This window comes from Vulpes lagopus, chromosome 20 (assembly GCF_018345385.1).
Source record: "Vulpes lagopus strain Blue_001 chromosome 20, ASM1834538v1, whole genome shotgun sequence".
Classification (NCBI taxonomy): Eukaryota; Metazoa; Chordata; class Mammalia; order Carnivora; family Canidae; genus Vulpes; species Vulpes lagopus.
Window position 1 is genome coordinate 2,228,244 of NC_054843.1, and position 17,421 is coordinate 2,245,664.

General features: G+C 63.9%; 1 protein-coding gene across 1 annotated transcript in view; it reads right to left on the minus strand.

The window, feature by feature from the left end:
• Positions 1–15,635, minus strand: part of PDXK (pyridoxal kinase) — a 28,109-nt gene extending 12,474 nt beyond the window's left edge. Inside the window, exons 1-2 of the mRNA XM_041735167.1 lie at positions 15,446–15,635; positions 4,641–4,695 (exon numbers count right to left, since the gene is read on the minus strand). Coding sequence (XP_041591101.1) covers positions 4,641–4,695; positions 15,446–15,532 — 142 coding nt within the window. The 5' untranslated portion in view covers positions 15,533–15,635. The remainder of the gene's footprint in view (positions 1–4,640; positions 4,696–15,445) is intronic.
• Between the last annotated feature and the right edge of the window lie 1,786 nt (positions 15,636–17,421).

The following is a 17,421-nucleotide window of genomic DNA, read 5'->3' on the forward strand; positions in this document are numbered from 1 at the left end:
TTATTTGCCTGCCCTCCACGGGGACAGTCGGCCAGCCCTGCTCTGGGAGACCCGCTCACCCGGGACGGAGGCTCGCGGCCGCAACCTACCGTTGTTTCTTTTTCTTTTCTAAAGAGTTTATTTATTTATTCATGAGAAATACTCAGAGAGAGGCAGAGCCACAGGCAGAGGGAGAAGCAGGCTCCGTGCAGGGAGCTGGACGTGGGACTTGATCCCGGGTCTCCAGGGTCACGCCCTGGCCTGAAGGCGGCTCCAAACCGCTGAGCCCCCCAGCGATCCCCACAGTTGTTTCTGACTGAGCCACAACGAGCTCTGTGAAAAAGAAACAGGCCCCAAATGGTGTCACTTGCGCGAAGGCCCCGAGTGGGTAAACCAAGACCTACTGCTGAACCTAACTGCAGTTTTTCACCCCTGGAGGGGAACCCCTTAACCCGACAACATGGACTTTCCAGGTCAGTCCTGGGAAACTGACCCGTAGACTCTCCTGCTCCCCTCAGAGGGCCGACCTTGCCCAAGCCAGGCATCCCTTGCGACTCGGTTCCTTTCTTCCTTTGTCTTTTTAACACTCTCTCTCCGCCTTTAAGAACCTTTCCTTCAGGGCAGCCCCGGTGGCTCAGGCGGTTTAGCACGGCCTTCAGTCCAGGCGGGATTCTGGAGACCGGGGATCGAGTCCCACGTCGGGCTCCCTGTGTGGAGCCTGCTTCTCCCTCTGCCTGTGTCTCTAATAAATAAAATCTTAAAAAAAAAAAAAAAAAAGAACCTTTCCTACAGGGGCACCTGGGGGGTGCGCAGTCAGTTGAGCATCTGACTCTTGGTTTCGGCTCAGGTCAGAATCTCAGGGTCGTGAGACTGAGCCCCGCATCGGGCTCTGCGCTCAGCAAGGAGTCTGCTTGGGATTCTCTCTCCCTCTCTGGACCCTGCCCCCCGCCCCCCGTTGCCTTCTCTCTCTTTCTCTAAAATAAATTTTTAAAAACCTCTTTCACTCAGCTCACTGATGCTCCCCTCCACTTGCCAGATGGGATGCCGCCCGATTCATGAATCATTGAACGAAACCAATTAGATCTGCAAATTTACTCGGCTGAGTTTCGTTTTTTAACACATCCTGTTCACACCACCGGGCTGGCTACCATGAAGAAGACGGAGACAAGTCAAAGGACAAGTCCCGATGAGGAGGCGGAGACCGGGAGCCCTCTGACCTTGCTGGCAGGGCTGAAGAGTGGTGCCGCCACCGCGGAGAGCAGCCTGGCAGGTGTCCACGCGATCACACATCAGTTACCGTCTGGCCCGGCAAGCGTGCAGCTGGGGACACGGACCTGGACAAAACTAACTCGGCCCCAGAAATGGGCGCAGAATGATGCTCACAGAAGCCGCATTCATTTCTTTTTTAAAAATTTATTTATTGGGACGCCGGGGTGGCTCAGCGGTTGAACATCTGCCTTTGGCTCAGGTCATGATCCCAGGATCCGGGATCGAGTTCTGCACTGGGCTCCCTGCAGGGAGCCTGCTTCCCCCTCTGCCTCTCTCTGTGTGTCTCTCATGAATAAAATAAAATCTAAAAAAAAAAAAAAAAAAAAATCTAAAAAAATATTTATGTGGGGGGCAGAGAGAGTCGCAAGCAGACCCGATGCGGGGGCTTGATCTCACGATGCTGAGAGATCAAGAAGGAGACCCAGGTGCCCCCAGCAGTAGTGTGCTGAACAGCCACAATTCATAAACCCGTGTCCATCACCAAGCAGACACGGAGCAAAATGTGGTCCGTCCATACTGCAGGGGAGCATTACTTGGCCGTGAACAGGACAGGAGCACTGGCTACAACACGGACGAGCAAGGAAACGCCGGGCTCAGTGGCAGCCGTCACTTAAGATCACCTATTGTGATTCTGCTTCTGTGCAATCTCCAGAACAGGCAAGTCCACGGGGACAGAGCAGATGTGGGGGCAGGGGCCAGGAGGACGGCGACGGTGAGGCACAGGGAGTCACGTGGTACAGCTTCCACGGGAGCGGTGAACACGTGCGCTCTGGGAGTGAACCCGCAGCCACCAAACTACACACTCCACCAGGTGCAACAGCCCCGAGGCACATAAATGCCATCGCAGAGATGTTGTTAAAGAAAAGAAGGGCTTCCTGACCCTAAAGAGGTGGATTACTGCTAGCGGGACCGCGTCCCTGGGAACAGAGCTGCCGGACGTGCCCCATGGTCACGGCCCCAGGAAACCAGTGATGTGGGCAGCCGCGTTCAGAAGCCCCTGCAGTGATCAGGCATTGCTCAGGGGGTCCCCACACTCGGTCCACGCGGCCACCTGTTGAGCAGGGCACAGACGGCGCGTGGCTGGAACGTCCTGGCCCGTCACGTGTGCTGTGAGCCAAGGGCTGAGTACACAGCAGGACCACGTGGGGGAAGCGACCAACAGTGAGGCCTCGGCCAGGCAGTGGGAGCCACGTCATTGTCCCCAGACACGCAGGCCTTGATAGGGACCCGCGGTGAGTGCTTCCTGCTTCCGGCTCTTTTAAAAAAGAGGTAACGGGGCGCCCGGGTGGCTCAGTTGGTTAAGCATGGACTTTTGGTTTTGGCTTAGGTCACAATCTCAAGGTCATGGGATCGAGCCCCACGGCGGGCTCTGTGCTCAGCAGGGGGTCTGCTTGAGGACTCTCTCTCCCTCCCGCTCACTCTCAAATACAGAAATAAAATATCTTTAAAAATATGAATAGAGGGGATCCCTGGGTGGCGCAGCGGTTTGGCGCCTGCCTTTGGCCCAGGGCGCGATCCTGGAGACCCGGGATCGAATCCCACATCGGGCTCCTGGTGCATGGAGCCTGCTTCTCCCTCTGCCTGTGTCTCTGCCTCTCTCTCTCTCTCTGTGACTATCATAAATAAATAAAGATTAAAAAAAATGTTTAAAAAAATATGAATAGAATAAAAGGGTAAGAATGGGGGCACCTGGTGGGGGTCAGTCAGTGAAACATCTGCCTTTGGCTCAGGTCGTGGGATGGAGTCCTGCACTGGGATCCCTGCTCAGCGAGGCGTCTGCTTCTCCCTCTGCCCCTCCCCCTACTTGTGCTCTCTCTCAAATAAATAAATAAAATCTTAAAAAAAAAGGATTCTCTATCTTCTCCGTCTGCCCCCCAACTCTACACATACTTTTTGTCTCTTTCTCTTTTAAACAAAACAAAACAAAACAAAAACACCCTAAGCTCTTCTGAGCCCAAAGCCCAGGACTGAGCCCAGACTCGTGGTCAGGCTGCACAGACAGCCCCGCCGAGCCCACGGGTGGGGTGCTCCCCTCACCAGGCAGGCACCCGCGGCATCTGGAGGCTGGGTGGGGGCACCGCCAGGAACCACTCGAGCTGGCCACCCTGGAAGTCAGCCCCTGGCCTCACCGCTGCGTTCTGGCCCTAATGACACCCCCGCCCCCAGGAAGGCCTCGGGGACCTGGCCTCCACCCACCCCTCCCAGGCAGGCCAGAGGCGCCCTTGGGGCTTGGACCCCTCGGGACGGCCAGGCCAGCACCTGCGGAGGTTCTGTGGGAGCCCAGGAGGCAGCCAGCCGCCACTGAAGCCCCCAGAAGCCCCCTCCCCTCATCCCGGAACCCGCTCCCTGGGCAGCAGGAGCTGCTGAGCCGGGTCGCTGCTCCGCTGGCCTCACGCTGGTTACGACACAACGGGACACTCAGCAGCCAACACGGTTCCAACGCTCAGTGGCCGAGCCAGTCGGGCTCATTTAAACAAACAGGAAGGTGGTTAAGACACGTAACAGAACACGCGGGATGAATCAATTGAGTTCACTGAATCCATTTAAGCTTCTTGGGGCTTCTCCAAATGTCACAGCCACGGCGGGGACAGGCTTTCGCTGAGAACTGGAGGCTTTTCTTCTGAACCCCAAGTGTCACTCTTCCCCTCCATCCATGACTCACGACACCCCGGCCCTTCCAAGAAAAGCCGCACCAAGAGGATTGCGGGCTACCTCTCCCAAGCGCGCGGGCTGAGCCCAGCACCCACCGCACCCCTGCGGGCGCCCTGCCAGGCCAGCTCCGGGACGCTCTGTGCTCCTGGGTTCCGTCTGCGTGCAGTCACCTCAGAAGAGGTGATGTGGGGACGTTTCCAGGAAGGGAGGGGCCTCGCTCCCCAGGCTCTACGGCAGCGTGGGGTCCCAGGGCAGGGCGCCTCCCGAGGCCCGGGGTCGGGCGGCGAGGGCAGCGAGCTCGGGAAGCGTGTCTGGACACCCCGAGGCCCTTCCAGGGCAGCGTCCCTCACGTGCCCTTGACTTAGCAATTCTGTTTCAAAGCCTGTGGGCACAGAAGTCCCTGGGTCCCCTGCGTGGAGACAGAGGCACCGCGTGAGTTCCCGAGGCGCTGGGTTTTGACACAGGGAATCAGGATCCTGCAGGATCGGGGCTCCCTCGGAAGAGGGCACGGCCCCGCCGCAGGGGCCAGAGCCCGTCCCTGCGGCAGAGGAGACTGCGGAGCCGGGACGCTCGCCAGCCTGCCCCGGGATCACTCGGCCAAGCAGCCGGGCCGAGATCCAAATGCACCGTCCACACCCGAGGTCAGGCCGCCCCTCACATGCTGGGCGGCCTCTGCAGGGCCCCCAGATGGCCCAAGGCCGCTCCTCGGGCCCACGCCCAGCTCCCCGCCGAGGCCTTACCTGTGTGGTTGGAAAACTGGACGGAGTTCAGCGCGTCGATCTCAAATCCCAAAACCTGCAAGACAGAGAAGGAGCAGGTGAAAGAGAGCCAGGACCCGGGGGCGGGCGGGCGGCTCTCCCTCCCCGACTCGGGGTCACGTCTGCGCATCGGTGCCGCGTGTGGCCTCTGAGGGGCTGCACTCGCAAGGTCCGTCGGGGAGCAACCAGCCTGCAGGGCCGAGCCTCGGAGCCACGGCCCCACCCACGGCAACTCCCCGATTTCACGCTGCAAGTCCTGCCAAGTGAAAATATTTGCAAGTGCAAGACAGCGAGGCGCCCATCTGTTCAGACGCGGAGAGAGGATTGAGGCCGTCTTTGTTCCAGGAGTGTGGGTGCGAGGCCACCGCCCTTCTGGGGGGCAGGGCCCAGGGCTCCCCGCCGGTGGCACAGCCGGCCGCCCCGTCCCCGGGAACCTGGCTCTCGCACCCCCGCTGCGGCGTCAGCCCCGGCCAGCCTGGGGTCGTGTGGCCAGCTGGGCCTGCTGCTCACAGCACAGGGACAGGTGCCTGCGCACAGGAGCCAGGGCCGTGGGGTTAGAAATGAAGTTTATAAGAAGTAGGAACTCTTTGGCGGGGACGGAGAGAAAAAAAATTTAAGAGCTCCTTTTTCAGTGAAGGAGAAGAAAGGCCGCGTCCACGATGGCCAGACGTCCCCACAAGCCCACGTGGACAGCGGCGTGCCCGCAGAATGGCAAATCCCAGGCCAGTCTTTCCTTTAGCTCATCTTTCCTGTTGCTCCACGTTTCACAGGTAGGTACAGAGTCACTCAGGCAATGTGACGTACGGGACGCTGCAGAGCCCTCCAGGGGACGAGCCCCGTTCTCCGTGGGGCCCTCCCCACGACCCTGGGTCATCAGAGGTCTCGGTGGACATCAGGACCCTCCCGGCCCAGCCCTCAGCCCCTGTGTCCCACGCTGACCCTGGGACCCTGCCAGACCCACTGGCCTCGTCCCCCGACCTTCCGGGCTGGCCCCGGTTGGCATCACTGCAGGCCGACCCAGGACCCTGGCCCTGCTACACGGTCCCCTTGAGAGCTCTCGGGGCACCCGCTGCGTCCCTCCCCATCAGTCTGCTTCAGGCCACACACATGGCCTCTCAGACCCTCGTGTCCCCCTTCCCTAGAGCACAGCCCCCCTTGACCCCTCTGTCCCCGCACACGGCTCCCTCTGGGGTTGGCGCTGGGCCCACATCACCTGCCAGCACAGCCTGCGTGAGACCTCAGAGGGGCCGCCTGTCAGCCTGGAAGGGGCCCTTGTCCCCTGTCCTCGGCGCTCCCGGCTATGTCACCCCCATCTCCCCTGGTGTCAGCCTGGCGGGTGACAACTGCAGCGGGTGGCAGGTGGGCCACCACTGCGCTCCGTGACGACTGGGGCTCCAGGAGGATACGAGCCTGTTCTTTAGGACACACAGGCACAGAGCCCATGTTCATGACCCCCCATGCCTGTCCTGTGTGCGTCCCACTGGCGCCCCGCCCCAGCCCTGGCCCCCAGCCCACCCCAGCGGGTGCGGTGTCTCCCCTCTTCCTGCCGGGGCTCTGTCCTCGGCGACGGCTGAGGCCGCCCACAGGCTGCGGGGAGACCCCAACCACACAGGCCACACGCACACGGTGGGCCCCCAGGAGGCACCCACACCAGCGCCAGGACTGCGGCCCCGCGGGGGGTGGGAAGCCGGAGCCCCATGAGCCCCGCTGCTGATGGAGGAGCGGACGCGACCCCAGTGGGACGAGGGCAACCAGGGCCTCAGCGCCTCCACCCCGTAAACCGAGCGCCGTCGGGCTCCACGTGGCCCACTGACCTTCGGACTCTCTCCCTCCCCAACCTCAGGAAAACGGGACGGAACAAGGAGCCTTTTATGGCTGCGGACAGGACAGGGGACCCAGCGGCGGGGAGACTGCGACAAACTTTAGGGGGGACGAACAGATACCCAGGCACAGGGACGTTAAATCCTCAGGTCCCAAGAGGGGGTGGGCGGGGGTCTGAGGAATGTGCTGGGGAGGGAGGGAGCGGGAGGGGGGACAGACGGAAGGACAAGGACTGGTGGGCGTGTGGGAGACGCGGGGGGAGCGGGTGGCCCGGCCCGGGCGTCCTTGTCCTCATGCGCCTGCACACCAGGGACCGCCCGGCCTCTTCCCCGACTCACCCCCACACCACCCACCACCCCCAGGGCTCCCCAACGCTCAGACACACGCAGCACGACCCCGGCGGTCAGGAGGGGCTGCCCGGGCGTTGGGTGCTGCTCACACTGGGCTGCCTGGGGGGTGCGGGGCCGGGGTGGGGGCTCCCACAGGCGAGCTCGCCCTCTGTGAGGTTCCCTGAGCTACACACTTGCGATCCTACCTAACAACCCTCTCCAAAATATTTAAGCGGGGACTATCAGCACTTGGAGAAATAAAACAAAAATCGCCCGTCTTACTAAGCTCAACGGCTGGAAGTGGCCCTCCGCAAATCCGCCCGCGTCCCCAGACTCGGCCCGCGCTGCTTCAAGTCCCCTGGGATCCTAGTCAAGTCCGAAGAAACCACGACACGAATCCCGGAAACCCGGCCCACACAGCCGGCCCCGCCGCCCCTGGATGTGTAGATAACTAATCCTTTGAAGCTGGCAGCTGATCCAGGAACGAAGTCCCCATTTCTCGCTTCTGCACGACAGCAGCGGAGGCCACCCCCGGGCTAATTACTCAGTGCACGGGCCGCGTGCAGGGCATGCACCACCTGCCGGCGCCCCACTGCGCAGGCGCCAGGGGCTCGGTCCTGCCCTGTCCAGTGGGCTGCACCCACCCCTGAGCTTTCCTGAAGCCCTCGCGGCTCATTTGGCTTTTCCAGGAACGGGATTTCCTCCAGAGCAAGGACTGGCTCCGGGGTCCCGCGGCTGGCACACACGGGTACCGACCTAGGCCTGCCGTAAAAGCGAGGGGTGACCCAGAGTTTCCAAGGAACGGGGACTCCGGCACCTGGTTAGCACCCAGCAAACCCTCAGGGGAGTGGACCCTGCTGCCCGCCCCTCATCCTCCTGTCCCCCGGGGGACCAGCGACAGGGTGTGTGTCCGGTGGCTGGTGTGGCATCCTGCACGCACCCTGCAGGCACCTGGGTTCTCCCCAGGCACACACACCCCAGTTCCCGTCCCTGCAGAGGCCTCAGGAGTCTCGTCCTTGGGAACAGGGCCCCGAGCACTCTGGACCCCACGGATGGACAAGCTGCCCTGCACGGGGTGGGGGACAGTCCCGGGTCATGCGCCCTGGGGGGTGGGAGTCCCCGGGGCCTGCGGGGAGCCTTGGAGCGCTCACCCGAGGGGCCTGCTCACCCCGTGCACCCCCCGTGAGCGTGGGCACCACCGCGGAGGGGTCACCTTCCCCGACCATGGTCTGGGCACCAGGAACACTGCCCGGAGGGGGGTCCACCCTCAGTTCAGGGGCTGCAGAGGCAGGTGTGCGGCCCGGGGCACCTGCCCAGCCGGCGGTCGTGCCAGCCCGTCTCACGGAGAGCTGCTACTAGAAACTTAGCGAAGTAAGATGAAAACACAGAACAACACAGAACGACTCCCCTAGCCTCCTGCCCCCACACTTCCCTGCACTCCGAGCGAGGGGCCTACAGCCGAATCCCACACCAGAGGCCACCGCGCCCACCTCTTCCACCCAGGCGCAGTGTGGTCACCACGGAAATGGGCACAGGACTCGGCCTCCCCCACCCCCACCCCACCCCTGGTCACATTGACCAGCACAGCACATGGTCGGTCACCAGATAGTTTAAGAAAAAAAAAAGAGGAAGAAATGCTGCTGGGCCGAGGGAGGCGAGCGGAAAAAGAGCCTTGTGGCAGGAGAGGGAGCACCACCTCCGCCCACGCTGGCTGCCCACCCCCCCACGAGCCCAGCCCCCCCTCCCAGCACTGCCCCCCACCCCACAGGGCCCCAGTCTGGGGCCAGCAGTGCCCGGGCTCCTCTGCAGCCCAGCAGGTCGGTCCTCACTCCACCCTGGGCCCTCTTCTCCTCACCCCCCCAACCTACAGGGGCCTGCCCTGCCCCCAGGAGGAGGCCCGGGCCCCCCGGGCTGCGTACCCCAGGGCTCCACGAACTCCGCACGGTGGCCGCAGAGCTGCTGCCCACCTTCTGCCCCCCAAGAGCTCTGAAACCTCGCACCTCTGCGAGCGAATCTGAACGTAGACAACCTTCCTCTCAGCCCCCACGACCTCGTTCAATCCTCGCCTTCCTTCTCAGCCTCTGCCGTGGCCCCTGGATTTGGGGTGTTTTATTTATTATTTTTTTAAAGATTTTATTTATTTATTCATGATAGACACAGAGGGAGGACAGAGTCAGAGACACAGGCAGAGTGAGAAGCAGGCCCCATGCAGGGAGCTCGACGTGAGACTCGATCCCGGGTCTCCAGGTTCACTCCCTGGGCTGAAGGCGGCGCTAAACTGCTGAGCCACCCAGATTGCCTTTGGGGGTGTTTTAGGGTTCTGGGGCTCCCCTCCTGCCAACCTGAGACCCTAGGGTGCGTCCACTGTCTTCTGTGCCTCTGGACGAAGGCTGGCGTGGCCAAGGCCCCAGCCCGGGCTCCACGAGCAAACCCACTCCCATTTCAGAAAAGACCTGCAGCCTTGGCCAGGAAGCCCCACAGCAAAGCAGGCCCCTTGTCCCCCACCAGCCCCTGCCCCACCCCGTCCCGTCAGCCCCTGTCCCCTGGTCCCCGCCAGTCCCTGACCCCATCCCCCCACCCCGTCCCCCGCCAGCCCCTGCTCCCATCCCCCCACCCTTGCACCCCATCCCCCACCAGCCCAGCCCCCGTGCCCCACCAGCCCGTTTCCCGCCCCCCACCCCGTCCCCCACCAGCCCCTGCCCTTCTGCGCAGCTGCCAGGAAGACCCGGCAGCCCCGTGACCACGAAGCACAGCCACACTGAGGACGTGAGGGTCTCGGGCTCGAGAGAACCACTGAGGTTCACGGCGGCCCAAACCGGAGGCGTTTCTGGCACGGTCCCGTGGTGGGCACCCTGCCCGCGGAAGCGGCCCCTCCACCTGCTAGAGGATGGGGTGCAGACGTGCGCGCGGGGCATGGGAAGCACTCCGTGTCCTGCCAAGACAAGGCTGGACGGGCAGCTTGGAAATCGCTCCTGCTTCCCATGCCTCTCGGCACGCTCTCGGGGCGCAGGGCGGTGGGGGCAGGTGACACCTGCAGGGACTCATCGGGGGAGGGGGCTCGCAAACACTCTGTCCAGCCACCAGCCGGGACCAAACCAGCTCCGGGGCCTGCCCCCCGCGGCTGCCGTTTCTGCCCCAGGCAGACCCGAGGCCCTTCCCGAGGGCGGCTACGCGTGGGGGGGCCCTGGGCGGCTGACGCATGTTCTCCGTGGCCCGATCCCCTCCTGCCGCATCATCAGCCCACTCTGCTGACAGCCACGCACGACACGGTCATTAACTCAGCAGCTCAGCGGGCGATCCGCCCTCGCGGGGACGCAGAGCACTCAGAACAGCAGGAAAGAGGAAGCTCTAGAATATTCCAGCATAGCTCCCACCTCCTGCCCTGACCACCCTGGTTCCTCTGGGGGAGAGGGGCCAGGGTCCTCAAGAATCCTCACCACGGCTTGTTTTGCAAGACCTTTAGCTGCTCTTTAGCTGAAATCAGAATTAAGAAAGAGGGGCCACCGGGGTGTCACATGACTGCTGGGATCCTGACCAGCCTCGGGACTAAGTGCCCGGTGTCCTGCCCGCCCCCGTGACTACTCCACGCTACCCACGTCTGCTGTCCTCAGACCCCCAACGGGAACCTGTACTGCAAACAGCCCCGCATCCCGCGGCAGCCTGCGGCTCGCCTTCAGGCCCACGGCCCTGTGTGCCCCGTGTGTGCTCCCCGTGGTCCCGCGCCCTGACCTCCGGGCTCACAGAGTGCTCAATGCCAAGACCGCGGCCCCCCACCCCACTCAGGGCACCCGGGTATGGACAGAGAGCAGGGCGGCCGCTCTGGGTGGCAGGGAGAAGAGGCGCTGCCCCCTCGGCCAAGGGCAGGATGCTGTCACATGTCCCGGGGCCCCCCGCTGGCTTCCCTTCTCCTCCAGAAACTCCGTCATTTGTTCCGTTCCTTGGTGTCACGCTTCCAGGGCACCCTGGGAGCAGAACGGGCCCCATGCAGGCAGGCGCGCACTGGGGATGACCAAGGCCACGAGCCAGGGTGCCACCCCGGGCCCCAGAGAGGAGCGCTCACCGAGGAGTCGGCGCCACCGGGAGCAGGGCGACACACACAACACACACGCCCACGTGCTCCTCACACACTCGTGCACGGACACACTGAGAAAAGATCAGAAAAAGGGGCCGGCTGAGCTCTTGCTTTCCCCACGACGAGCAAGGAGAACAACAGAAACCTCCGTCCCGATCCAAGAAAGAGGAAATGAAGAGACTGAGCAACTCTGGACCTTCTCGGAGACACAGCAAAAGTAACACCAACGTCGCAGGACTGGAACATTCCGGATCCGACCGGGGACTTCCAGAGGCCAGGGAAACGGGAATCGTCACAAGGGGCAGGGAATGAAGCAAGCAGAGAGCTACATGGCCCGGAGCACGAGGGAACGTTCCAGAAGATGCGTTCCAAACCCAACACGCCACCCCCAAGGATGTGAATGACCACATGGGGCAGGAGGGATGTGCACTTTTGGATGCGGCCCTCGTGCCGCTTGCCAACACGCATCACCAGGAAAACCATTAAGGCAAAAAACGTGTCTTTTAAAGGGCCGGGTGACGTGCTTCTGGTATTTTCCAAACGCACTTCTGCTGCAGAAGGCCTTGTCTACCCCGGGGCGCTCAGGGAAAGATGTAAAGATCTTCTGCTGAGGAAGGCTGCCTGAGGCTCTGGGGGCTCTGGACGGTGAAAGGCTGGAAATAGAGGATGTCCCCCCCATCCCCACATCGTCCTGCATCTCTGGGAGACCCTGCTGTGCCCAGGTCCCTGCAGCTGTGCGGCCTGGCGCGGGTCCACAGCGGCGGTGGCCCTGCCATCCCTCTGCCCGGCTGATGGAGCCAATGTCACTGGCCAGGTAGGGGCCTCTCCCCACCGCCTGCTGCCACCAGCCCGTCCTGAGGGAGGCCTGGGCCGCGGAGCGTGGGCAACAGGCCCCCGTCCAAAAGCCAGGTGTCCACCAGCCACCAGAGACGTCCTGGGGCCGCAGTCAGGGCGAGGCTGGCTTCTGCGGCAGGCCCCGCACGAGCTCCCAGGACTCCCGGGGTCTTGTCTCACGTCCTGGCGGTGACGTGGGGTTTCAATGAGTTTTGAGCGAAGGCCCAAGTCAGATCCTCAGGGCTCCTGGAGGCGACCCTTCGAGGCTGCGCCCCTCCGCTGGGACCCCCCAGTGAGTCCCCTCCCCAGCACAGAGGTCACACTTGTCCTCCTCCCCTGGAGCCCTCGGAGGGTGAGTGGCCCCGCCAACACCCCGACTTCACTTCCAGGCCCCAGCGCAGCGCAACAATCTGCGGTTTTAACCCCCGCGTCCCATCTGCAACGTAGGAGCGTGGCGGCCCCAGGGCCTCACACCACCCGGGGCCTCCAGGGCCTGCTGCCCCTTCATGGAAACAGCACAGAAGCAGGTGGGGGGGGGGCCTGGGGGATCCTGGGATCTCCGCTCCCCCCCCCAAGGAGGTGCCGCTGAGCCATCGTGCAGACGTGCACCGCGGGGCTCGCAGGGACCGTACCCCGCCCGGAGGAGTCTAGGTTTCCAACTTCCAACACCAGTGCCTGGCGGGAGGCAGCAGGCGGCCGGCTGCACCTGAGCTCACCCCACCTTGTCCTTCCCTGCCCTTTCCTGCCCCCGGAAAGGGAGGCCAGAGCTGCGGGGAGGCCCGGCCCGTCCAGGGAGGCGCCCCCCATTCACTGCCAGTTCCCCCAGGACTGCGGGGGCCACGCACGTGGGATCACCCCGCCGGGGGCTCTCCCTCCCGTCTCTGCTCATGAAAATATACTTTGGACTCGGGCCTGGAAGCCAATCCAGAGGCAGGGCCAAGGTTCTGGTCCTTTCTCTTTTGCACATTTTTTTTCGCACGGGGAGGGCGCCGTCCACGGGCTGCCCGCCTGAGCCTGCAGGCGTGTACAGTGGGGACCCAGCACCGCCACCGCCACCGCCCCGCAGCCAGTCTCCCGCCTGTGCGCCACACTCCCTGCGGGAGCTGATGCCCCGACTGCCCCAGGACCCGTCTCACTTTGCACGCGAGGCTTGGGAAGGCTTGGCAGGCCACGGCCGGTCCCAGAGCCAGACCCCAAGACAAGGGACAGCGGGCCAGTCCCCCCTCGTGCTGCCCTCCTGTGTTCCCTTCCCGTGCCCAGCTGTGTGCCCCAGTGTGCCCTAGCCCAGCCGTACAGTAGGTGCCAGCCCACTTGAGAAGGACCCCCCCCCCCCCATGACACACGACGCTTCCCCTCGGAGCCCCTGCTGGAATCTGCAAGTGTGAGGCCCCAGCCTGCTCGGGCTCCATCCGGCCCAGCCCAGCCTGTGCTCAGGCTGGTCCACGGCCAGTGGGCGGGCCATCCCCACCCTTTCCCAGTCTGCTCCAGTGGTATGCAGGTGGTGGGGGCCGGGGGCAAAGTGCCGGCCCGGACTGTGGTGCACCCTGCAGGGCACCCTGCGGAGCTGTTTGATCCTCCCAGAGCTAAGCAACGGGGGCCAAAACGAGTGTTTGTGGACTGATAAGAAATCTAGACTCTGCTCAAGGAAGCACTGTGTCCAGTGAACTGAAGAAATTTCTGGAAATGATTCCTATTAGGGGCTGAACTGTGTTCCCCAAATTCCTTTGTGGAGACCCTGGCCCCCAGATGGGGACACAGACATGCACAGAGGAAGCAGGTGAAGACACCTCCCCAGGGCACATGGAGCCATCTCGGGGGGGACGCAGATGTGCTGGCACCTTCGTCTTGGGCTTCCAGCCTCCAAAACTGAGAGAATAAACTCGGCGAGTGCAAGTCGCTCGGTCTGCGGTGCTTTGTCACAGCCGCCCCAACACCGCGACACTGCTGTGTCTGGGGTCCAGCTTGTTTGGAGGACCAGCACCCCTGGTTTCTCCCCTTGCCAGCCAGCTCCATCCCCAAACACTGTATCCTGTTTAGGTAATTAGGAGGAAGGGGAGGTAATGAGGGCAAAACACACACACAGGGAAGCAACTGAAGACCCTACCCACATCCCCTCGGGGCAGGGATCCCAGCTGCGAGGAGATGCTCCAGACACACCTATGTGCCACCCAGCCCTCCCAGCCGTCTGGTCCTCCTGCGCGGTGGGAGGTGAGCACGGCACCCTGGGCACTGCTGGCACACCTCGTTCAGCAGCTGGCACCTCCAAGAGATGTCCACATACCCCATCTCCCTGGGAGCAGCCATCGCGCCCATTCTACAGGTGAAGCAACTGAGCTCCGTGTGGAAGGTGGCCCCCTCAGGTTCACAAAGCGAACAAATGGCCCCTGCTTTCAGAGACACCCTGCCACGCTCCTCCTGGGCCCCACAACCCCGGGAGGAAGTGCTGAGATGCCCGTCCGCCCCCCACGACAGGTGGCAGATGACATGACCATATACCACCCGCCCCCCAGCCTAGGTCCCACAGCCCCAGCACGCGGGCGAGGATGCTGGGCACAGGTAAGAACCGCAGCTCCGACCTTAGCAGGACTCTTCCCCAGGTGGGCTGCCCGGAGGAGCCCCTCCCCAGGGTAACTGGTGTGGAAGCCGAGAGCACGTGCCCGGAAGGAACGAGGGGCATCACTGGAGGACCCAGGCCAGCCGAGGAGGGGGACATCTGCCCGGTGCAGGGGGCGAGAAGGGAGTGTGTGCAGAGGACAGGGAGGAGGGACTGGGCACCGGACGCAGGGAAGCCAGCAGGTGCCCTGCATACCTCTACCAAGGGCAGCTCCCCAGGTTCCCTGGCCAAGAGGGGCGAGGGCTGCCCCCACCCTCCTGGGGCTGTTCTCCAGGGCCCCCGCCTTAGAGACCCTGCACCCTTCTCCCCAAGCACAGCACCACCCAGTGACCCTGCCCACGCAATCCCTACAGGCGGCAGAGCTCCCCCTACCCCCAAGGAGCGAGGGGCGCGCATCACCTGCTTCTAGCAGGGAGAGCAGGGGGGACAACAGGCCACGGTGGGCGGTGCAGGGGAGCCACGACCTTGTCCCGAGCCCCAGCACCCCTGCCGGCGGACAAGGCAAGGAGGTGCCCATCGCCCTGGTGTTGCCTCTGGCCTGGCACGAAACCGCACCGCATCCAGGCGTCCTCCTGCCCCTCCAAGGGCCGCCCAGCCACAACCTTGGGGCTGCAAGAGGAAGCCTGGGTGCCTGGCCCGTGGGACCCATCAAGGGCAGGCGGGAGAGGCGGGGGGAAGCCCGCCATTAAGTACAGGCTGCGACGCGAGCGACCAGCAACTTCCAAAGCCGGAGGGTCGGGCCCCACTGGACACCTGCAGGGAGGCCTTGTCCGCCCCCCGCGGGCCCGCGACCACCTCCCCGGAGAGTCCCCGGCAAGGCGGGGCCCGCCCGGGCTGCGGGAGCGCACCTGCCCCCCCCCCCCCGCAGGTGCGCGCTGCAAACACCTGCCTCCCCGCCCTCCGCCGGCGCCCCCGGGGCAGGGCCGGGCAGGCCCGGGGCGGGGTCGGGGAGGGCACCGCCCCCGGGAGCCCCGGGCCCGCGCGGGCAGCGAGTGCGTCACAGCTGGGGGGGCACCCCCGGCCCCGCCGCCCGCGCCCCCGCCCCCGCCCGCCGCGGCCCGCCAAGGTCACGGGGACCCCCGGCCGGTTACGTAAGCCGGGCCGGGGCGGCGCGTACCTGCAGCGGGAACGTGGCCGCCCGGTTGCCCACGTAGCCGCGGACGACGTGGCTCTGGATGGAGAGCACCCGGCACTCCGCCTCCATGCCGGGCCGGCCGGGCGTCCGCGTGCGCCGCTCGCTGGGCTCCGCTCGGCTCCGCTCGGCCCCGCTCGGCGCAGGCGCTCGGCTCCCGGTGACCTCAGCGCGGCCGGGCCCGCGGGGCGGGGCGTGGGCGGGGCCAGGCGGATGTGGGCGTGGTCAGCCGGGCGTGGGCGGGGCCTCTCGGAGCCCCGCCCCGGACGGGGAGGCCCGAGCGCCGCCGCGGCCGCGCTGCGCTCCGGGCGGGGATGGGGGGTCCGCGGCCTGTGGCCCCGAGCGCGGGCGCCCAGGGCGGTCGGGGCGGCTCGGTCGGCGGCGCCGGGAATCCCTGGCCCTGCGCCCGCCCGGCTAGGGGGCTCCGGCCGCTGAGACCCGCGCTGCCCCAGACCCTTGGGGACCTCGAGGTGCCCCCCCCTTCCCGGACACGTGGCCCACCCTCCTGCCTGCCGGCTGTGTGCTCCGCGCCCCTGCACCCCCGCATCTCCACCTTCAGAGCCCTCCCGCCCTGGAGTCACTACCTGGGGCTTCACCTCCACTGGGCCCAGCCATTCCCTGGGGGGCTTCCGACTTCAGGACTGGGTGACTTGGGTCCCTGTGGCCACCCAAGGCGGCTTGTGTTTAAACCTCTGCAGCGGGGCGCCTGGGGGGCTCCCTGGGTTGAGTATGCATCATGCTCCGGGGGTCCTGGGATCCAGTCCTGCGTGGGCTCCCTGCTGGGTGGGGGGGTCTGCGCCTCAGCGGTCCAGGTTTTCAGGAGGAACTAGATCCTAATTAATCCTAAATTTTTTTTTTTTTTTTTTTTTTATGATAGTCACAGAGAGAGAGAGGGGGGCAGAGACACAGGCAGAGGGAGAAACAGGCTCCATGCACCAGGAGCCCAACGTAGGATTCAATCCTGGGTCTCCAGGATCGCACCCTGGGCCAAAGGCAGGCGCTAAACCGCTGCGCCACCCAGGGATCCCTTCTTTGATCCTAATTAATCCTAACACTAGGTAGTAAGGCCTAACGTCTATGGAGCCCTTACCACGTGCCAAGCCCATTTCACCTGTTAACGTTTAAAATCCTCAACACCTCGTGCAGTGGAGGGTCATCCAGTGTCACATGACAAGAGAGGAGAAGTCACAGGTTACAGAGTCAGAGACAGGTGCTGGTGAGAGCCCTGCGGACGGCAGGGCCCAGCAGGGTAACCGCTGGCCTCACTGCCTTTTCTCTGTGCTCTTCTGAGGTCAGCGGCCCTTGGCTCTTAGGAGGGCCTGATGATCCCTCTGCAGCTCATGTCACCCCTCCCCACCTTGATCTCTCACCTACTGAGCCCTGCTTTCCTGCGCAAACCTCATGAGCACCCTCCCCCTTCTTCATCCCCACCCCTGACACTGTGAGCCACAGGTAAATCCAGAAGAGCAAAGGGTGGGGGGAGAGTCTAACCGGCTTCGAGGGGTCTCAGGCTCTGGTACCCTCTTCCTTGACGGAGGCAGAGGTCATCTCCCTGGGCACGACATTTTGGTGAATTTCCTGGGCTTTGGAAATCTAGGCTCCTCACTCCCCGTGTCCCTGCTTCCCAAACTAGTCCCGGGAGAGTCACCTGGAGAAGCTGGTGGATCACCCAAGGCCCAGCCCTGTCCCACTTCACTGAACCTGGCCCCCGGGGCGCTCTTTCACTTCAGCAGGTGCTTCTGGAGCCACTCAGGTTGGGCAGGTGAGTGAATTTGGGATTTTATGAGCACTGTTATGCTGCTAATTATCAACCACAAACGAACCTCTTTCCCGATGACTTGGATAGTAAAGACCTTCAGAAACCACAAGTCCGTTGAAAAGATTCTCACAGTCCTGGCCAGCCAGGGGATGGGTGGCACCTCACTGCTGTGTCGGGGGGTGGGGGATGGATGTGGGGCCCC